This window comes from Siphateles boraxobius, unplaced genomic scaffold (genome assembly GCF_051911475.1).
Source record: "Siphateles boraxobius isolate OS27281-9 unplaced genomic scaffold, OSU_SipBor_1 16, whole genome shotgun sequence".
NCBI lineage: Eukaryota > Metazoa > Chordata > Actinopteri > Cypriniformes > Leuciscidae > Siphateles > Siphateles boraxobius.
In genome coordinates this window covers 17108877-17132052 of record NW_027508766.1, presented here as the reverse complement: position 1 = coordinate 17132052, position 23176 = coordinate 17108877, and the positions used below count along the sequence as shown (strand labels likewise).

Below are 23176 nucleotides of genomic sequence, written 5' to 3'. Positions count from 1 at the left end.
CCTATTTGGTCACCATTATTGTTTGATAAAAAGGGTTTAATTACAGTGAAATTGATTTAATAGATTAGATAAAACATGAAAACAGCACAGTTTTACTTGAATACAAATACAATACATGTGAAATGTCTCAATGAGGTCTAGATATACAGAGATAATAACATGATTAATTATGGTTGATAGGGTTATAATGTTCCTATCATCTCATTTGCCTACCTGCAGTGCACACTATCTCAAATTAATTTTGTTAATTTCCATACAAAACAGATTTTCTTCCTTAAATACATGGACGAATCTCTGCATCTGTTCCCCCAGCAGGCAGTTTTGTCTCCTTTACCCTGCAAAATAACAACATTGTTAATTTTCAGATATAATTGTCTATGTTCTTTGAATTATTAAAAACAAACAAACAAAAACTGCTAAGATGGAACAGATTCAGCAGCTGTCCCAGACAATAACCTCTGATTTGGGAAAATTTGTGATTTATACATCACATTCTGATCCTTTTCCAGATGCCTCCAGATGTTACAGAAATCACGAACAGCACAACATTTCTCACAGTTTTTCAGCTGCTCGTTCTCTAGCCGAAAGAGATTCCAAATACAACGTCTGGCTGAACAGAAAGAAAGAATTAAGAAAAAGAATACACCAAATAAGAAATATTCTGCTAAATAATCAGATAACCTTTCCTAAAATGAGATTGCTCAAAGTACAATCTAATCCTGGATTTTTTTTCCTATGAGTCAGCAGCCAACATTAAATTAAATTATAGCAAAATGTAATTTGCGCTGATCATCCTGGATTACAAGTTGTTAAGAGTGTGTGACTGAAATCGAACCTGAGGACTTCCAGTGGTGCCAGCAGGGCACTTGCAGTGGCAGCTGCAGATGAATCCTTCATCTGAGCCAGGAGGATATTTATAGCCCAGGAGACCCGCAACAGCACATCCGCCAGCATGGCTGCATAGTAGTACAACTGCAAAAGCACATCTCTCAATAAGAGCAGTTGCAGGACAGTTTGACCCCTTACCCTCTAACAGAGATTCATTTAGCACCTTTTCAGACTGAAACTTCATGAGATGCCAGTGATAAAGGCTTTCACTGTCACCAAACAGATTAAATCATGCACAGCAAAATGTGACTTTGAGCTGTGATACGGTCAGTTTGACCGAGTAATGCTTGATCTTAAATAGTGATAGCAGAAGGGTTTAGTAAACTAGTATCACTACTGCTAAATGTTTTAGATTATGGACTGTTACTGTTGAGAATTACCTTCAAATAATTGTTTGCAGTTCTAATTATGTTATGTTATCTCACTAACTTACCTGTTGAGAGTACACCAACTCGTCTTTTAGCAGGCCGTTTCCCTGGAGTAATCCCCAGTCCATCCTTAAATCCCAAGTCACTGTAACTAGAACACCCGTACAGGTAGCCACGGCCCATATGTACAGGTATATCCTCCCTTCCATAAGCAGGGCAGATCTCTCTATTACACGTATACACACAAATAAACTGAGCATCATAACATTTTCAAGAATCCTAAATGCTATATTTATTTGGTTGTGTACCTCTGGCCATGTTATAGAGGCCGGCAAATGTGACCATAAGAAACACAGTGAAGTATTTTCCTGCATTCAGGAGATGTAGCGAGTGGCCAGTGTCCCAGAAGCACCTCAGGCATTGTGCAAATCTAAGCCATGGTGGAAAACACTGGATCAGACAGGTTACAGCCATACTATACTGTCCACAGTCCAGGCTCACTGTAACAAACAGAAGAAAATCTCAACTAAAAAAACATTACAGGAATTTAAAAAGATTTGAGGTTGAAGTAGTTCTGTCCTAAAACTTTTATTTTACTTAAAGTCACCTGTGGTGAAAATCAAGTATTTAATGTTGTTTATATGTCTATGTGGTGTTTTGAATGTGATTTAAGACGAACCAAGTGCAAATGTATACGTCAACACAATTTCTGAGTACGGTATTTTCTCCTTAAAACAGCAATGAACCAAAGACAGTCTCAAAAACGCAGTTTGAAATCGCTGGTGTTTCTGACGTTCCAAACAGCCTTTTAACCAATCACGTAAACGTGTGATGGTCAACGGGTGGATCTCTGAGCTGGTGTGAGTGAGTGGGGGCAGGGCTAATTTCCATATTCATAGAACCGCGTGTACTAAATGAGGCAAGGGTGTAGTTACATTCAAGCTATTTTAAGGCTATATTAAGAAAAATACTTTTAAATCTGATCAAAGATGAGTTTTAAAGGATAAAATTATTGACTGCAAGGAAACTTTAAATATGACAACATACTCTGAGTTCCATTCCATAATTCAATGTAATCGGTCTTGGCATTGATACAAATTTTATGATTTATTTTCATTCACAAGCTTGCATATCAATTCAATTCTGTTTCCGATTCAATGTGATTCTATAAATTCATTTGGATATAACATTGGAATCCTGTCAGTCGGTAGGCTAAATTAGGCTACAATTATATAGCCTACATCTTAAAATAACTGTATATGTATGCAAACATTTAAGATGCACATAAGGCAGTTTTTATAATAATAACTTTTAAATGACAAAAGTATGTTTCTACTCTAATTTATTTATCCAATCATCCCTTTCCTTTTCGAGTTCGGTTCACTTAACAGTGCGTAAGTAACTGACCTGGGGAAACACTTCATATACTGAAGCCTCGTTGAAACACGCCGATGAAGAAAATCGGCAATAGTGTTCGAGGCTGCTGGGAGGCTCTGCCTACACTCCTATTTAATGTTGTGTTGAACGCTATTTCCTGTATATCACCTCCTTATAGCATGCATTGTATGCTTGTTATATAAATCAGAGCATAAATTAACAAACTGTCAGCTCAAACTGATTATGCAATTGAGTTAGCTTACAAACAAAAGGCTTGTTCGACTTGAACTGGCGCTGCACAGACCGATCGGTTGATGACATCAATGTACCGCGAGAGCGATTCAAAAGCATAAGGAGCCGTCTGCTCTCTAATCGCTCTCGCGGTACTTTGATGTCATCAACCGATCGGTCTGTGCAACGCTGTTTCAAGTCGAACAAGCCTATAGACAATTTTTAAAAATACACCTTTCTCATTGGTCAAGCCAAACTCCAGAGGTGTGACCTCTGCAGAAGTTAAAGGGCACTATCTCAGTGACCTCCTCACTCTTCCTTCTTCTGGTTGTTGTTTGTGTGAAAAGAGTGGAGACATCCAGTCAGACAACTACAGAGTCAGGCTAAAATCGCAAGTTCGTCATGTCTTCATTAAATCCGAAAGAACTTGATTGAAACTTTACAACCATCAAACTACTGAACCACCAAGACTTTCTCCTGAGATTGTATCTGGACGCTCATTCAACGGCTATGGCATTGCAAGTATTGCACATTTAACTAACTAAACAGAAGTTTAGTATAAGCTTGTTAACTCCTTGTTACCAAGGTGCTGATGGTTCTGTTCAGGCAGGAGGCGCACTACAAATAATGAACTAGTTTAAGTGCATGCATCAACTGAAAACAACATAGATCGATGTTTGAGATTTAAGTATTGATATTGGTGGATTGAGAATGAGAAAATGAGAAATTGAGAAATCAATATTTTCAACCCTGCAATATAATATAATTAGTGCTGTCAAAAATAATGCGTTAATGCATGCGATTCATATTTTTCATATTAACGTGTAAGAAATATTTCACAAACAACTATTAACAATTAACAATTATTTTTTCTGTCATCCTTAGCATTACATTGTTTGACCACATCTTATTCATGCAAAAGCTTTTAAACCATTCAAGCTCGATAAAACACCAAAGAGAATGCAGTGCAGTACTGGTGCACATCTGAATCTCCTGTCTGTGTGACTGTGACACACACATGACTCGTGCACACAGAAACCCGCTTCAGACAGTGCTGGAATGGACACACACTTAGAAAAACACAATATTATGCCAAAATGCACGTTTTGTTAAGCATCCTCTCAAGCATTGTCTTAAATGAGTTAAATGGAGTTTTAAATAAACGTAAATAAATGTGAGAAAATGTGATCTTAAAGTGACAGCAGCCTAATAAACCTGCAGATGTTTCTCATTAAGGATAATCAAAAAACAAAAGAAAGAAACAAATAACTTGACCAAATAACTTTTGTAGCTTTAATAAGGATTAATCAGTATTTAATTCACGGTGCGTGTGGGAATAATTCCGTGAATTCCAGTGCAGAGCGAAAGAAGTGTTTAATGAAGATAAAACATAAAATAAACAAACCAAAACTACATAGAACAAGGCAGGCAAGGCAAGGCACAAACAAAAAAACAACGTAACAAATACAACGAACGAGCACAGGACAGCAAACACAGGAAGACTAAATAGGGAGGCAAACAAAGGAGGTTAACGAGACAGACAGGGAGAAATATTTAAAGAGAGAAATTCCATTCTCCCTCTCAACCGGACAAAGTTCGCTCCGCGGAATCCACATGCGACTCGTTCGTTCTGTCACGGTGCGTGTGGGAATAATTCCGTGGATCCCAGTGCAGAGCGAAAGAAGTGTTTAATGAAGATAAAACATAAAATAAACAAACCAAAACTACATAAGTGCAAGGCAAGGCAAGGCAAGGCAAGGCAAGGCAAGGCAAGGCAAGGCAAGGCAAGGCAAGGCAAGGCAAGGCAAGGCAAGGCAAGGCAAGGCGCAAACAAAAAAACAACGTAACAAATACAACGAACGAGCACAGGACAGCAAACACAGGAAGACTAAATAGGGAGGCAAACAAAGGAGGGTAACGAGACAGACAGGTGGAGCAATTAAACCAATAATCAGATAACAAGGGGGAGGGATCAAACAATGACAAGAGCACCTGGCTCAAAATAACAAAACACCCATGTGCATCACAAGACAGGACAGACATGTGACAACTTCATTCAATTTCTGTATATATCCTACCTGTTTGAACAACCTAAAAAATCTTAAAGCACTTTTTACAAGGTTACGTATGTCAAAAACTATGAATACAATTACTTCTTCTGAACTGGTCTGACTGGGTCAATAGAAAACTTTGAGCCCTGATATAAAAAATAAAGGACATAGGTAAATGCAAAATTTATTGTAATTTTTTTGTAAAGATTGTTTTAAGTTCACTCGTCACTTGAATTTAGGCAAAATGGCTGAAAAATCACATTCAGTAACTAAAAATATGATTTAATGGATTATCACTTTCGACCAATAGGCGGCACAGTTACAAAACTGATGTGATTAGAGTGAGGTGACAATGACACATATAAAGTTTGGTGTCAAAATATGAAAGCATGCATAGATAAAGCCTGAATAGTAATTTTGGCAGCATGCCTCAAATTTGATGCTGTGGTATACAAAAACGGTTTTGTCTATCGTCACGAAATCCACAGCTTTTAGTCGGAACGGTCTGGAGATGATACGATTCGATTTTGGTGAAAATCGGACACAGTACAGGTTCAGTCCGATCAGGAACAAAAACTCAATCAGCAGGAAACTGCCCTTGTAAAGCTTCAGCTGAGGCTTCAGTAGCTCCAGGTCTGTTTCATTGAACACTTTCAGGACAAGTTAACAATTTGGACGTTAGTATATACACTGGCAAATAGATATGACTTGAAATCCATTCTATCATAATTATATTTTTGCACACATAGTAATGGTTAATAATAGAATGGAGACCCTCATAGCAAGATATCGGAAATTATATGCCAATTGTTATAGTTTTGGTAACGTGATTAATTGGTTAATTGTTAAGGGAAACAGTAGGATAGAGGTTGTATATTTACTAACCTCTGAAAGTTAAAATGGTAAGGAGGGCCAGGATGAGGCCGCAAACAAAGCCAGTCCGAAACATTATCCACACTCCGACTTTCTTTGTACAGAACAAAAAAAGACTATAATGTGTAAGAGGCTTCAAAGAATGCACTGTATGCCTACTGTATCTTCCATTTATTTCTATATTAAATTTTGAGTAAATTGACTTCAGTGGTCAAAAAGGGCTTCAACATCATGAAAATATCATGATGGAGGATGCAGATTGTTCCATTCATACCTCTGTAGATTAATGATCCATTATTAAGCCTAAGTATGAAGGAAAACGTTTAGGTAACATTTAACTAAAAGCATATGGATTATATCAGGATGAGAAAAAAAATTGTGAAACATGTTCATTAATAAATCAAATTAGATAAATCAGATAAATAAGAGAACTTTACTGCATTTATCACTTTTTTACTATAGTGATTTATTTTTTGTGTGTTTTGTTGGTGTAACAGTACAGAATAACACTTAAGATTTTAATCTTTTGTTTTGGCAATAATACCACCTTTAAAGCCAGTTATTTTATTTTAATGTCTGCTTTTCATAAAGAGTCTTAGTCTGTTTGCATTTTTCAGTATACCTGCTGATTCAGAGCCACTTGTTTCATTCAGGAGCATTCACAGGTGACACAGTTTGTTCTTACCAGTGTTTTGTCCATTCCTGGGACTTCAAGTCTTTTCATTGCTCTCAGTTTGTCACCCCCCTCCAGCTGAATCATAAACGTCTGTAGAATTACATTCAGTTTACTGATCCAGAGACTGGATGTTCTGTAATGAATGAAATGAATTAAAGGAACAGTTAAAGTCCTGCATTCTCACCTCCAGTTTAGACCTGAGATGTTCACATTTGCCAATGTCTGTGTTGAGCAGAGATGTGTCAAGCCTCTCATTTCTCCATTTTTGGCCATGTTCAGAAGCAAACACTGAATCGTACATTATGGTGATCTTGCAGAAACATCTGTAATTAAATTCCTAGGAAACAATCCAGCACAATGTATATTGAAAATAATTTGTATTGTTTTATACCACTCCAGTCATTAAGGTGAGAGAGTCATTAAGAACTGATATACTACCTTTCAAAAGTTTGTGGTCAATACGATTTCTTTTTTTATGACAGTAAAGTAAATGACAATGAAGACATTTATAATTGTATAAAAGATTTCTATAAAATACAAATGCTTTTCTCTTGAACTTTATAATTCAGCAAATAATCCCAAAACGTTTTTTTTGTGGAATATCATTTAAATTAGGATAATATTTATATTGCTAGTTTTACAGATTTGATAAAATGAATGCAGCCTTGCTGGGCATAAGAGACTCTTTCAAAAACATTTAAAAAAAATCTTACTGACCCCAAACTATCTTGTCTGTCTGTGTGTGTGTGTGTGTGTGTGTGTGTGTGTGTGTGTGTGTGTGTGTGTGTGTGTGTGTGTGTGTGTGTGTGTGTGTGTGTGTGTGTGTGTGTGTGTGTGTGTGTGTGTGTTGCTAAATGTAAATCTTCAAGATTTCTAAAGACCACCTGGTATTTTTGCAGAAAGGCCAGGCTCAGGTAGAGCTCACAAACTGCCATTTTGATTTGTTTTATATTGGTGTTTTTTCTTTTGATAGGTGAGGAAGTTCTGATGACACAATTATCTCCTTGAACTTTGGATCCAGAAACATCCTGAGCTACGATCCCAAATATATCCAGTCTGTTGTGAGCTTCTGATAGTTTCTCTGTAATAAAGAAATGCAGTAAGTAATATATATTTACATTTATTGTAAATTATCTGCTCTAAGTACTTTGGAGTTGTCTACCTGAATAGAAGAGGTTAACCTTGTTCAGCTCTTCCTCACAACTTCTGAAGAATTCCCCTGTCACAGACCTTTGACTGTTTCCTATAAAGAGGTCTCTTTATTACTGATAATTTTATTATCTATTTTATTTGCTTTTTAAAAGTTTTTTTTTATTCATTTCGATACTATTTTCACAAGTAAGGTTTACATTCTCAAAACTCCTAGTAATAATATCACAACAGATCATCAAAAGTGCACTTTTTTCAAACATTTCAACATATTTTCAATTGTGTTAATTCTTTTCATTTCACAAAATAAGGGCCCTATCATACACCCAGGGCAATGTGGTACCAGGTGTGACACAAGTGTTACTTGCTAATTTCAGCCCAGCACAATTATCATTTTCACATCCTGCGCCATGTTGTTTGAATAGCAAATGCATTTGCCCCCATTTGTGCGCCCATGGGCGTGCTGGTCTAAAAAAACGAGGTGTGTTTCAGCGCATTGTTGGCGCGTTGCTATTTTGAGGCAACTGAAATAGACTGCGCTATTGACCAACTGAAACCTAGTCTAAAGTCAATGGGCCCTATCTTGCACCCAGCGCAATTGACTTTGTACACCGATGCATGTATCATTCCTATTTTGCACCCGACACACAGCAGACTTTTCCCTCCACAGACGCACATCGGTAAATTAGGGAATGAACTTGCGCTCACGGGGGGTTGTTCAGCGAAAAGAGGGGGCGTGTTCCGGCGCAAACGTCTCTGGTGCTATTTTGCAGTTCCAGAAAACAATTCCGCCACAGACCAGGGAAAACATAGTCTAAAGTCAGTGGCGCTGTCACAGTCCCTAGTTTCACCGTCTGCACTACACTTCCCAGCGTGTGTGGGTGTGTGTGTCTGTATCTGTCTGTGTTCTGTGTGTCTGTGTGTCTGTGTGTGTGTGTGTGTGTGTACTTTCTGCCTGTAAGAACCTGTTTGAGTTATATTTTGAAAGTAAATACTTTGCTTTGGAACTTTGGACTCCTCGTCTCCTTCTGCCTGCACCACACCCTGACAGAAGAACGGACCGCCCAAAATGGACGATAGGGTCAGAATAATCGTCTTTTCCTCTAAACCTTTTTTCCTTTGTCAAGGATTGTTGCCGCCTTGCCTTCACCAGCACCCTCGAAGATGTGAGCCTGAGCACCTTGTTCCGTATCGGGCCACTTTTAACCATCCAATCGACCTCCCAGACACCACCAGACTGGACTGTAGGGAGACCGTCATCCGGTATCTGGAGAGAGTCATGCCTCGATCCGGAACACAGCTAGACCCAGGGAATCCTCACGTCATGCCTGAACAGCCTGATTTTCACGTCATGCCTGACCAGCCTGATCTTCACGCCACGCCTAACCAGCCTGATCTTCACGTCACGCCTAGCCAGCCTAATCTTCACGTCATGCCTGACCAGCCTGATCAGCCTGAGCTTCTTCACTTCACGCCTGACCAGCCTGATCTTCACGTCATGTCTGCTGAGCCTGAGCTTCTTCGCGTCATGTCCACCGAGCCTGAGTTCCTACGCGTCATGTCTACCAAGCCTAAGTTTCTTCACGTCAGTCCTGTCGAGCCTGAGCTTCACGTCATGCCTGCTGCACAAGAGTCTGTTCACGTCATGCTTGTCGCACAAGAAACTGTTCTAGAATACGTCCTAGGCCTTAGTGGCCAGACCGGGCTCCCACGGAATGGCCATGAAAGTCTCTCCGCCATGGCCGCTCGAAGGGTCGTCTTCGCCCTGGCTGCCTGCACAGCCTGCTCCGCCCTGGTCTTGTGAATTGCCGGTACCGTCCTGGAGTCATCAGTCCCTGCTTGGCCCTCCAGTAGGAGACTCCAGGATAGTTTCACCATCTACTGCGTGAGGACGCGCCTACCGGGAAGGGGGAGTACTGTCAAAGTCCCTAGTTTCACCGTCTGAACTACACTTCCTAGCATCCCTCATGTTTTCCCCCCTGCACACTATCGGTCATTACCTAGTCATCTGACTCACCTTTGTCCTGTTAATCTGTTCATCTGTGTTAGTATATAGTTCCCTTCTGTTCAGTCAGTCTTGGTCCGTTCTCCGTTGTGTATAGTGTGTGTGTGTATGTGTGTGTGTGTGTGTGTGTGTGTGTGTGTGTGTGTGTGTGTGTGTGTGTGTGTGTGTGTGTGTGTGTGTGTGTGTGTGTGTGTGTGTGTGTGTGTGTGTGTGTGTGTGTGTGTGTGTGAGTGTGTGTGTGTACCTTCTGCCTGTGAGAACCTGTTTGAGTTATATTTTGATTTTCAACGTTTTGGAACGTTGGACTGCTCGTCTCCTCCTGCCTGCACCACACCCTGACAGGCGCATTATTCAGATGCTATTTTAAGGTAGCATGTTTCGCCATAATGTAGCGTGTGCACAACAGGCACACACTTTGCTTCTCTCATTTACACAGATGCAGCAGTTCCCATTTTTGCAAACCATACATAATTACAAGGAAAAATATTACCACACAAGGGAAGTCATTGGGGTGTCCATGAATATGTGAAAAAATAGGCATAAACCTAGCTTACACATTTACCCAAATTATTATACGCCTGTTTAACCGAAGCTAATTTGGGTGGGTTTCTCATATCCCCATATAATGTCACTTCTCTGTCTTTTATGGCCCTGACGAGAACGTCGGTCTCCTCGGCTGTGAACCTCTCCTGCCGTGTGCCTGGCAAATCCGCCATCATAATAGCAATCCACCATGGAACAAGCGCACCTGCTTTTAAAGGGAATGTGAGATTATGCTCTGATTTATTCTGTTTATTTCACGTTACGTCCAAACCACATCTATGAGTAATGTAGCTACTTCAGACCAATCCATTTTAGATTTGCGTCGCCCACAAAGGTACTTGCGTTTTGCGTTTGATACTTGCGTTTCAGATTGTTAAAATAGGGCCCAATGGCTTTTTTTGTTATTTGAAGAGCGTGTTAGAAATATGCGTGCATAGGCTGGTCCACAATGCACGTACACTTTTGTCCTGTAGATTGTCTGCTTGCACGCTTTAACCTTGCGCACGAGCAGATCCGTTTCCTCGCTAGAGAAACATGGAGTTTTTCCACTTGCAAATTCCACCATGTAAATAGCACAATTAGCACAATAGCACAACTGGCTTTTAAAGGGAATGGGAGATGAGACTCTGATTGGTTTATTGCATGTTATGCCCAAAACACAACCATTTCTCATTAAGAGAATAGGGAAAACACTTTCTCGTTCAATTTAATTCACGTGTCTGTTTGCTAATCCAACTGAAATTAATGGTTAATCAATTAATCATATGGTACATCTGTAGATTTCTATAGATATTGATTCTACAGACAGCTTCCATAGAACTTGTTTGCATTTTCCGATATGGATAACCAAGTGTAATTAATTATTGTTACATAAGTGATTTATAGATAATAACCACCACTATGTTCAAAGTGTGTACACACGCGTGTGTGTGTGTGTGTGTGTGTGTGTGTGTGTGTGTGTGTGTGTGTGTGTGTGTGTGTGTGTGTGTGTGTGTGTGTGTGTGTGTGTGTGTGTGTGTTATAAACATATAGCAGGATAGAGTACAAGGGAAAGGGAAACAGTCACTGAATACTGTAACAAAAGATTGATCAGAGTGTCATAATGGAAGACAGGAAGCAAATGCAAGTTCTCAGTTCTTTATTAGTGCACAGCACAAAGTCCAGTAAAGAGGAAGAAGACAGGTGGCGCAGGGACTAGATGGTCAGATCCAGATGACAGGTGCCGTGATGAAGTGAACCCAGTGAAATGTGACGAGTAATCCAACAACACCGAACGACATCCACGAAGAACGCGGAAACAGGAACACTGATGCACAAGACTGGAAACACCGACACAGGATACATGAAACAACGATATGACAAAGGGAATGAGAAAACGGTGAGTATATATAAAGTGATGAGATAGACTGCAGCTGGTGATGAGATGATGATAATCAGCTGGAGCGGATCAAGTAATGACACTCAGACTCGCCCACTACACACAAGCGCTTTCATACAACAACATTAACACAAGACGAGAAGGAAGCAATTAATTCGTATACCGTGACAGTACCCTTCCTCCTAAGAATGCCTCCTGGCGTTCTCAGACTCCCTTACCTGTCGATTGTAATCATTGATAAGGGAGTGATCCAGGATGTCTCTAGCAGGTACCCAACTTTTCTCCTCCGGACCGTAACCTTCCCAGTCCACCAAGTACTGAAATCCATGCCCCCTCCGCCTAGAGTCCAGAATGCGATTGACCGAATAAGTGGTCTCCCCATCTACGAGTCGCGGTGCGGGGGGAACCGGGACTGGCGGATTAATGCGAGAATGAAACACGGGGTTTAATTTTGGAAACATGAAAAACGGGGTGAACCCTCCTGTATGCCGGAGGTAAATTGAGGTGGACTGCCACTGGACTAATGATCTTGGTGACAGTGAATGGGCCAATGAATTTGGGAGCAAGTTTATTAGAAACGGAGCGGAGAGGAATGTTTCTTGTTGAAAGCCACACTTTTTGACCAATGACGTATACGGGAGGCTTCGACCGGTGGTGATCGGCCTTGGCCTTGGTGCGCGCCCCCACCTGGAGTAGAGTCTCACAGGCTCTTGTCCAAGTGCGGTGACACCTCTGGACGAACGCGGAGGGGACCGCGACCTCGGATTCCAGACTGGGAAAAATTGCTGGCTGGTAACCTAAACCACATTCAAACGGAGATAGACCACGTCCATCGGGGACCGGCAGCGGTTGGAGTAACCCATCTTGGGGTCGATTGGAAGTCTTACCAGTGACACAAACCGAGCAAGCCAAAACAAAACTGTGAATGTCATGAGCCATAAGTGGCCACCAGAATCGTTGCTTGACTAAGAAACTAGTGCGATTAACTCCTGGATGACAAGCCACATTGGAGCAATGACCCCACTGGATGACGTCAGACCGTAATCCCTCTGGCACAAATAAGCGATTCGGTGGGCAACCGGGTGGAGGCATTACCCCTTCTAAGGCCGTCTTGACCTTCGATTCGACCTCCCATGTGAGTGTGGAAACAAATAGTGTTTCGGGTAAAATGCACTCGGGAGTAAACGGGCATTTGGAACGATCAAAAATACGAGATAAAGAGTCGGGTTTGATGTTCTTGGAACCCGGGCGGTACGAGAGAGAAAAGTCAAAACGACGAAAAAAGTGCCCACTGAGCCTGCCTGGAATTCAATCCTTTGGCGTTTCTGATGTACTCTAGGTTCTTGTGATCAGTCCAGACGATAAAAGGTACCCCTGACCCCTTTAACCAGTGGCGCCATTCCTCCAACGCTAACTTGACTGCCAACAACTCTCTGTTACCACGTCGTAATTGCGTTCAGCTGGGGATAAACAATGAAACAAAAACGTTGGGACAGCACTGCGCCTACCCCCACCTCTGACGCATCGACCTCCACCATGAACTGATGTGAAGGATCAGGGGCAATAAGGATGGGGGCTGAAACAAAGCGACCTTTTAGTTTGGCAAACACAGCCTCAGCTGTGTCTGACCACCTGAACGTAGTTCTGGGGGAGGTCAAGGCAGTCAGAGGCGCGGCTAGTTGGCTGAAGTTGCGAATAAAACGCTGGTAGAAATTGGCGAACCCTAACCCTTACGGGAATCTGGGCTTGGCCACTCTACCACAGCCTTAACCTTGTCAGGGTCCATACGCACTCCCTCAGATGAAATGATGTACCCTAGAAAAGGAACAGACTGTGCATGAAAGCGCATTTCTCCACCTTGACAAAAAGCCCATTCTCAAGCAACCTCTGAAGCACTCGTCAGATGTGCTGCACATGTTCCTGGAGAGCAGAAGAAAAAATCAATATGTCATGCAGGTAGACATATATGAACTGATATATCATATCTCGCAGCACGTAATTGACGAGGGCCTGGAAGACCGCTGGGTTCATTAAAATTTCTCTCCTGAGAATCCATCCAGCGAATGCTATGATGAACAAATCCCTCTAATTATGTTGATGAGACACTCGCTGCTTCCATTGCAGGGTCAGATCATTCTGTCATAATGGAAGACAGGAAGCAAATGCAAGTTCTCAGTTCTTTATTAGTGCACAGCACAAAGTCCAGTCAAGAGTAAGAAGACAGGTGGCGCAGGGACTAGATGGTCAGATCCAGATGACAGGTGCCGTGATGAAGTGAACCCAGTGAAACGTGACGAGTAATCCAACAACACCGAACGACATCCACGAAGAAACCGGAAACGGGAACACTGATGCACAAGACTGGAAACGGCGACAGAGGATACATGAAAAAACGATCTGACAAAGGGAATGAGAAAACGGTGAGTATACATAGAGTGATGAGATAGACTGCAGCTGGTGATGAGATGATGATAATCAGCTGGAGCTGATCAAGTAATGACACTCAGACACACCCACTACACACGCGCTTTCATACAACAACATAAACACAAGACGAGAAGGAAGCAATGAATTCGTATACCGTGACACACAGATGCATCAGTAGAAGAGAGACAGATGGCAACAAACACAGCATTTACATATGTATGTATGCCATGTGATACTGTAAACTGATTACCATGGTAGAGACTGACACATTACTGTAACTCACCCTTCTGCTGTTAAGGTCCACTACAGTGAAAATTCAGTCATATTGTATACAGTGAAAACATTTTCTGTGTTCTGTTCTAGCAGAATCTCATGGCAGTTTCATAATCACACCTTTTTATAACACACTAGATAGATACTATTACAAACATTATGGATTCAATTACATAAGTTAGGTAATACAGTAAGTGTATTTTCTAATGTGGCATAAGTAGCCTGTATTACTGTAATTATTACAGCAACAAAGAAACATTTGAAACAAGTTTGTTGCATTGTTTGCAGTTGAATGAACTGACTGTTAAAAGTACTAAATTGAAAGAAGATCATACTGTTGTGTTTTAGTGATTAAACCAAATGTTATCATTACATATTAAAATAATCTTGTTTGAAACAATGATTATGTGGACTGAAATGTGTATAACTGTAATGAAAGCATGGGATCAGGTTTTGAAAGAATGTCTAGCTGTGTTACAAGTGTAATCAGTTTGGAATTTTTGTACTAAGAGTTTTGAAAATGTACACCTTACTTGTGAAAATAGAACCAAAGCAAATAATAAAACTGTAATATTATTCACTAACTCCCTGCGTACAGCCATTTACAACATCTCAATCCTTTCCCTCATTAAGCATTCAACTTTGCAAAGTTATTAATGATTCATTTGAACTGCTTCACCTTTGATATTGTGAGGATACCTGCCATAGAAAGTCAAAATCTATCATGCATTTAATTCCAATGGGAATAATTGATGAGGTTATACTGTTGTAAATGACAGTCATAAATATGCCTTAAGTTTACATCATTCATTTTTTTAAACTCATTTTAACAGTGTAAAATTCATGCAAATGACTAAGAAATGTTATTTTGATAGTGGAGTACTCTCACATAACTAGAATTCACCATCTAAAACAACCAATATGCCGATACTCTTACCATAACAACTGAGGTTAAGCCTGTCTTTCTGTTTCAGCATAGACTTCAGGGTCTGAAAAACAAAATACTTTCCATTATTTGGTTCATTAATCATGCTAAGTTACACTTACAATTTTACTATGTCTCTGAAAGGTTGAAATTGTGAAGAATATATCCAAGAACATGAAACCAAACTCACCTCATAGCAAATATATTGCTTCTTCCATTCAGGAATCATTTGTAAATACGACGGGTCAGACAATGTCATTTTGACTTGCTTAACAGCGCTGAGTGAGTTCCAGTGTTTCTCCGTGTGTGTGTGTGTGTGTGTGTGTGTGTGTGTGTGTGTGTGTGTGTGTGTGTGTGTGTGTGTGTGTGTGTGTGTGTGTGTGTGTGTGTGTGTGTGTGTGTGTGTGTGTGTGTGTGTGTGTGTGTGTGTGTGTGTGTGTGTGCGCACACGCCTCATAACAATAGAATATATGAAAGGAGGGGGCAGTCACAGTGCAAGAGCACAAAGAATCACTAAGCCCATGTATAATTCAGAGATGTATATCATGGTCTTTCTTTTTCGAAGTATCTTTTCTTTTTAACAAGACTGTAGAAAGTAAACACATGGCTGCAATATTTGAATTACAATATAATTAAAACAGTTAGAGTGAATTGGCTTCCTAAAGGCCAATGCACACATCACCGTCAAAGCACACAGCCAACAGGAATAACATGATCTGTCCAACACGATCTATGTCTGTCAGTGCAGTGTGATTTGGTCTTTAGAAGAAAAGGTTCTATATAGAACCTTTAAAGGGTTCTGTCAGGCGCTTCATATATACTGTACGGAGGAAAATATTTGTCACTGCTTCCGTTTCATCACAAATTTAAAGTTTTGCACTTTTCCCTATAATGCGTTCTCATTAATACAAATATTTAGATTTTCTAGTCTATAGGGGTCCTCCACTCTGACCCTCAACCTTACCAAACACACCTGAACAAGCTAATGAATATGGCAAGCCATTTTAGCTTAAATTGTACCCAGCCTTACTCGTCGTAATTGCATTTTTACTAGTAAGAATTCAATTAGAGAGCTCTACAATTCAATTCTTACTAGTAGCAATTACATTTAGAGATCTCTCCAATTCAATTCTTACTAGTAACAATTACCATTAGAGATATGGCATGTGGCAAGCCGTTTTAGCTTAAATTGTACTCAGCCTTACTTGTCGTAATTGCATTTTTACTAGTAAGAATTGAATTAGAGAGCTCTACAATTCAATTCTTACTAGTAGCAATTCCCATTAAAGAGCTCTCTAATTCAATTATTAATAGTAAGAATTACAATTGCAGAGCTCTCTAATTCAATTCTTACAAGTAACAATTCCAATTAGAGAGCTCTACAAATTAATTTTTACTAGCCATATGCAGTGGCGGATGCAGAACGTGACAGATGGGTGGGCCTGGATTAAGTCGAGGTGGGCCTGAATCTAGGGTTTAGTAGGCTATATTTATGGAGATGAGAAATAAAAACCGCACTGTACAGCTATGATCAGCTGTTCGGCCGAGCTTTCGAAGTTGTTAATACGGAAAGACCGAAGCTGACCGGTTGGTTTTAGTCAAATGACCTTGCGGCACTCTCTGAAAAGTTTAGATGTTTTTCATCTCGCCGCGGCATATAGGCGCGCCTGGAAAAACGAGCGCGCTGCAGCCTGCACCTGCGTATGGCAAGCAGTGTTGCCAGATTGGAAATGTCCTATTATCGTACCAGAAGTTCAAAATGATCGTATTTGGAAGAACATTATCGTACACGGCGTAAACGTGCAGAATACAGCTATTTATCCCAACATGTAGGATGGATTAGATGGAGTAGTGTTGACGTGCGGGCCGGGCGACACGTGTGGTGCCTGTGTGTGTGTGTGTGTGTATACGTGCTTGCGTGCAGGCAGGTGAGCCTGCAAAATGATTCTGGGTCAGAGAGAGAAGCGGTAGGATGTTTTGACGAACGACTGAAAACTATGAAATTATCGTACATTATGGGATTTTTTTCATTTTTGATCGTACATCGTACAGAGGTCAAAATTATCGTACAAATACGATAATTATCGTACATCTGGCAACACTGATGGCAAGCTAAAGTATTCATAAAGCATGCGGGACGCGCGATTTGCCATAAAAGCGCGCATTCTTAACGTGCACTTTGTGGTCACGGAAAACGCGCGCCAGAAATTTGTGGTTTTTGCATTAAAAAAAAAATGTATGAAACTTTATTGTAAAGTGTTACCGGAATTACAACTGGAAAATTTGCGAGATGTGTCTCGAACGAAGGGATTAAGGGACTGTCCGAGGTGCTGAAATAAAAAACAGTGAACTTGAAACCGAGAGTTGTTTTTCTTGTTACAAAAACACTTCAGAGGCATAAAACACCTGCAGACAGAAACAATATCATTTAAATAGCAGATCACACGTCGAGGACGCACGTTTTGATGCAAAAAACGCGCGTTTCTGACGCGCTTTTTCCGTGACCACAAAGCGCACGTTAAGAACGCGCGCTTTTATGACAAATCGCGAGTCCCTTGGCAGTCGAAACGCATGCGTTTGACGAGTCAATCAGATGCCTGACCACGTCTTTCACGACCGCGTCGCTTCCATTATGAGCGCGAACATCTGAAATAACAAACTTGAGCGCGCAAAAAACGCGATATGTGAATGGGCCCGTCTTTGTCTTTCCAAGACACGGTGTTCATGTGAACAATGAGCCTCGTCCCCTCTCCTTGCAAGGGTGTCAAAGTCTGGAAAAAATATGTACAGTGACATGACATAACTGCCAGATTCAAACTGTGCGTTCGCGCGTTGGCTGGCGCTGAGCCAGAGATGGACGCGCTCAGGCTTGTCATATATCATATAAAGTGTTCGGCGGGCCGTATATGGCCAAACTTAATTCATTATTATTATTATTATTAAAATTAAAAATTTAAATTTCGTTTTTATTAATCTGATTGGGTGGGCCACCTGTCAATCTGGGTGGGCACGTGCCCACCCAGGCCCGCCCATAAATCCGCGCCTGGCCATATGTCTAGGCCATTCATTTTTAATTACAGAGCTCTCTAATTGAATTATTACTAGTAACAATTCCAATTAGAGAGCTCTCTAATTCAGTTGTTACTAGTAAGAATGCAATTCCAGAGCTCTTTAATTCAATTACAGAGCTCTGCAATTATACATATCTTTAATTCGTTTTTACTAGTAAAATTCAATTAGAGAGATCTTTAATTGCATTCTTACTAGTAAGAATTGAATTAGAGAGCTCTCTAATTATAATTGTCACTAGTCATAGTTGGATTAGAGAGCTCTCAATTGTAATTCTTACTAGTAACAATTCAATTGTAGAGCACTCTAATTGTAATTGTTACTAGTAACAATTCATTTGTAGAGCTCTGTTATTAAAAATAAATGGAAGTCAATGGAGACATATGACTAGTAAAAATTCATTTGTAGAGCTTTCTAATTGTAATTGTTACTAGTAACAATTCAATTAGAGAGCTCTCTAATTGTAATTCTTACTAGTAACAATTCAATTGTAGAGCTCTCTAATTGTAATTCTTACAAGTAACAATTCAATTAGAGAGCTCTGTAATTAAACATAAGTGGAATTCAATGGAGACATATGACTAGTAACAATTAATTTGTAGAGCTCTCTAATTGGAATTGTTACAAGTAAAAATTGAATTGTAAAGCTCTCTAATTGAATACTTACTTGTAAAAATGCAATTACGATGAGTAAGGCTGGGTACAATTTAAGCTAAAACGACTTGCCATAAATGAAGGTCTTTAGGATAACTAGAAAGTTACTGGTGACCTTTAGGTGAAAGTGACCTTTAACCAAGGTCGGCACTAAACTCTGGAAAGTGGACCTCGATGGCTATAGAGTTCAGATTCCTAGATAATCGGAATATTTGTATTTAGAACCCCTGCTCTCACTTGATTCATATTTACAGTGATAGTACTAAACAATGTGACAAATAAGGATTTCCAGATAGTCTCTGTAGAAACAAGACTTTTGAGATTTAAATGAATACATAAGAGTAAAAAATAGGGCAACTTGGAGTATTTTAGAATCAGGTCATATGGTCCCTATTGAGAGAAAGCTCTCAAACAAAGAACAAAGCTTTGAAGATTCAGATACAATTATTGGTCATAGTCATCAACTAATAGTATCTGTAATATGAAGTTCAAATGCTATTCTGAAGCTATTTTTCTTTTATAATAAATTTAGATATTATTTAAACTGACAAGCAAAGCTACAATTAAGCTGTCTGCCCTTTAGTGAAGTTTTGAATATATAGGCCTATATATAATAGACAAAACCCAGACTGTGAAAAAAACAGTGACACAATGATTTTATTGTAGTTTCCAACTTATCTAGCACCTAAATGTTCTCCATATAAAAAAAATAGAGAGATGAAGTGCCTGAAACACAGCTTGTGCAGAAGCTGCCTCTTAACACATGAGAAGACAATTAAATTATTCACAGTTCTAGTCCAGAGAACATTCTGTAAGAGGCCATGCACACAATTGACATTTGCAAATGTGTTTCCTGTAATTGCACAAAATTAAAGGCAACTAAACTTTGGCCACACTGGACTAAAGATAAATATACCGCCTCCATTATACATTTAATAATCAGCACTTACTGTGTGAACAAATGATTTTAGTTTAGTTCATAACAATTGGTTTTATAAGGCCACATTTCAGTCCATATAGCAAAGTATGCAAAGGCCACATGCAGTTTTGTCTTACAAATTACAAATATTGAAATATCTAAAAACAAAACAGTACACAATGATAAATGTGAGTCCTTAAACAGCACACTAACAATCAGTAAATACACAAATAATACCTTTGTTTCTTTAAAACTTTAAATCAGTAGCCCTGTTTAATAGCATTCTCACTCACTCCATGCTATACTTCATTTAACTGAGCAATATTGAATCATTTCAAGTTAAGATGGAAGGAAATATCCTTCATGGTATTTTGGGGGGATGACCACAATGGGCTTCCCATTTCTAGGCCGCCACATTAGAACTTGGGCATCATTGGCATTAGGCTTAAGCAAGGCATTTGTTGGGATGGGTTCGTTCCTAACTAGGACTTGAGGCTGCTCCTGGATCACTGGCTCCATAACTGTGGCTCTTTGACCCAGAGGCTTCTTTGGATCCAGTTTAATGCAGAGCTGCATCCTCCAGCGGATGGTTCGGAGTAGCACCATTTCAGCTGTGGTTTCATTCATGGCCACCAGCCAAGTGGTGAAGCGTTGGTCCCTCTGGATGGAGCTCAGGAGAGGGGGACTGCTAGTGGTGCCCACTGGGACACTCCATGTCACACTTGGACAGAAGTTGTCGTTCATGCTGACAGTGAGTTTGGTGCTCTTCTTAGTTGGGCCCACTATTGTGTACATCTCAGTGGTGCAGCCGTACCAGGGGTAATTCACACCGTCTGAATCACTGATGGCCTGAATCTGCCCACATCTCAATTCTGGGAGCTCCCAGCTGGATCTAAAGGGGGAAGATGACACATATTTGTTAAAACACAGATGCTTTAAAGTTGTTTATATGATATGCTGAGTGATACACACTTACATCAGTGAAATATTTAAACCAATTATGTTCCACCCAATCTATGGAATTAAATATATGTCTGAGTGTGTGTGTGTGTGTGTGTGTGTGTGTGTGTGTGTGTGTGTGTGTGTGTGTGTGTGTGTGTGTGTGTGTGTGTGTGTGTGTGTGTGTGTGTGTGTGTGTGTGTGTGTGTGTGTGTGTGTGTGTGTGTTTGTGTGTGTATTACCGTTAACAACCCTGTAATTGTTAATGTCATACAGATGTGAATACATAATCTTAGTAGAAATAAAACCTGACTGACATATGCTGGTAAAGGACAAGCCTTTGTCATTCTAGGGGTGTGTTCAACTTCTCTGCTGTTGAGGAAACAATCCCAGGAAGTTGGACCATGCATCACTAACATCCTGAGAAATAGTTTTACATAGTTTTGGAGCAGCATCATGCCACCAATGAAGAAAGTATCTGAGATCAATTAGCTCAGTTAACCACCACAGTGTATGTGGCAAAAGGTGGGAATAATTTTAGTAGAGATCAACCTTTTCTACTATTTTCAAGTATTTCTATGTTTTTGACACAATAAGAATTGTATTTACAATAAAACATTTTATGCAAAATTGTTTTGCACATTCGTAGTTGCAAATTTATTCTTATCTTTGTTTCGTGCTGTCTTACTTTTTTCACTTGAATTAACTGTAAAAAAATGTTTTCGTGATAGAAGGACAAGTTTAGAAGCTTTCTGTGAAAATAACCTATTTTCTTCATGGAACCATTGATGACAATGATGAACCTTTATTTTTTAAGAGTGTTGACAGTATTCAGTGTATATTAGCCTCTAGATTAGGGATTCATGCACAACAATTTCCACATTTCATTTTTTTAAACGGTATAGGGGCCCAAAACAATAAAGGCACTAAAAAGGCAATAGTATTCAGCATATCGATTTATATTATTACACAATGAACACACTTACACTCCTTCATTTCCATATATATTGAAGAAATCCATTTGATTGCAAGCCTGGATCCAGCCAACAGTCCAGATCTCTTTACAAAGCATGGGTGGCACTTGCACCTGAGCTGATGCCCTGAAGTAAGGCGTGCGGTAACGTAAAACCACATTCGATGACTCATCGATGACTGTTGGACTAGGATCAATGGAGGCTTGCAGTTCCAAAACTGTGATGTTCTCATGAAAACTTGGCTTGAGTTTTACACTCTGTACACATCCCATGATGGAGGCTCTTCAGACTGGCAGCACAAACACCCATCAGTATTCAAATAAAGCAGTATTATTCATAATGTGAGTAAAAGGGCCCAAGTGGTCACAGTGCTATGACATGATCCATGACATGATTCCTGACATGTCAACATAATAAATCACTACATATTTCTTATAATTTCTTGCCACAGCATTAATAAATCCCAGATCTTCCCCCTCCTTCAGTCGAGCAAAAATAACATAAACCTTACATATTCTAATGATTTTTAATTAAACTTAACATTTATGGAACTGTAGCTATTTCGTGTTGTTTGCTATAAAATAGCCAGTATGATGTCCGCTCATACGTGCCTTTGATTTACCTAGAAATGTCTAAGCACCTGTTAGGCACAGTCCAATAGTGCCGCATTACGACCTGTTACGCTGCGCTCCAGTCAGCAGTCGTATGACGTTGAGTCCATAATTCAAAAGGTCCATAAGGATTTCAAAAAGAACACGAAACATTACTTTAAGTTTAAATCCATAGAGGCTCCTTACATCTCGCGCTCCACGCTGCGTCTTCTGGCATAATTTGAGAGTAAAATTTCTAGTGTCAAATCAAATATCGGTGCCCCTAATTTCCGCGTCATATCTGAGTGCTTTAAAGTGCGTGACCAGTCGGGTTACTTAGTGTCGCCCTTGCCCTATTAAAGGGTAGTCAGCTTCCTCTGGTGTAATACAATACTTCAGCTGTTAGCTTTTTTTATCCAAGCGGCTTAGAATTAGACTTCCCTTCTTGACGACGTTTTGCATCCTGGGTAGTGTAGTTTACAGACAGGGGGGCTGAAGAGTCAACAGGTTTCAGTCATTTTGTAGCTTACTCAGTGAGTGAAACAATTAAATTCAGCAGCTTTACAAATAAAGCTTTTATGATTACAGTTTCCCTGGCGCTTTTCTCCGTACACATTATTCAAAAAGATAAAAAACAAAAATCATGAAGACAACAATAAAACAGCAAAGAAAATGGGTGAGATATGCATGGGGAGGGGTATGCAGTTTTTGGTAGAATTGCAATGGAGTTCTGATAAATGCTTTTAACTTTAAAGGGCCTTTTTTGATGCCACAACATCAAACGTTTGATGGCTTATGTATAACAATATTTGATTTAATTTATTTATGATAATGATATACTTTGAACTCAGTTAAGAAACTGCATTT

At 39.9% G+C, this 23176-nt stretch overlaps 2 protein-coding genes across 2 annotated transcripts; both read right to left on the bottom strand.

Moving 5' to 3' along the window:
- Positions 1 to 416: 416 nt before the first annotated feature.
- Positions 417 to 15486, bottom strand: LOC143738990 (xenotropic and polytropic retrovirus receptor 1 homolog; the record flags this gene model as incomplete). The annotated part of the gene is made up of 12 exons (XM_077231044.1): positions 417 to 606; positions 836 to 972; positions 1322 to 1482; positions 1565 to 1756; positions 5434 to 5565; positions 5801 to 5882; positions 6474 to 6554; positions 6649 to 6801; positions 7349 to 7545; positions 7627 to 7707; positions 15177 to 15228; positions 15355 to 15486. Coding segments are annotated over 12 exons (1590 nt in total), but the record flags the coding sequence as incomplete, so codon positions are not given.
- Positions 15487 to 19526: 4040 nt separating this feature from the next.
- fam78aa (family with sequence similarity 78 member Aa) lies at positions 19527 to 23026 on the bottom strand. Its single transcript, XM_077231852.1, has 3 exons — positions 22342 to 23026; positions 21732 to 22008; positions 19527 to 20698 (listed from the first exon to the last, which is right to left on the bottom strand). Exons 2-3 carry the CDS (start codon positions 21989 to 21991, stop codon positions 20146 to 20148), a joined length of 813 nt encoding a protein of 270 aa, XP_077087967.1. The 5' UTR covers positions 21992 to 22008; positions 22342 to 23026; the 3' UTR covers positions 19527 to 20145.
- Positions 23027 to 23176: the final 150 nt, after the last annotated feature.

Bases quoted from the DNA above. Each gene is read 5' to 3' on its own strand.
- fam78aa (XM_077231852.1), bottom strand. From the start codon at position 21,991: ATGGGATGTGTACAGAGTGTAAAACTCAAGCCAAGTTTTCATGAGAAC. The intron at 20,699-21,731 runs GTAAGTGTGTTC...TTCCCCCTTTAG, and splicing joins ATATATGGAAATGAAGGAGT to ATCCAGCTGGGAGCTCCCAG.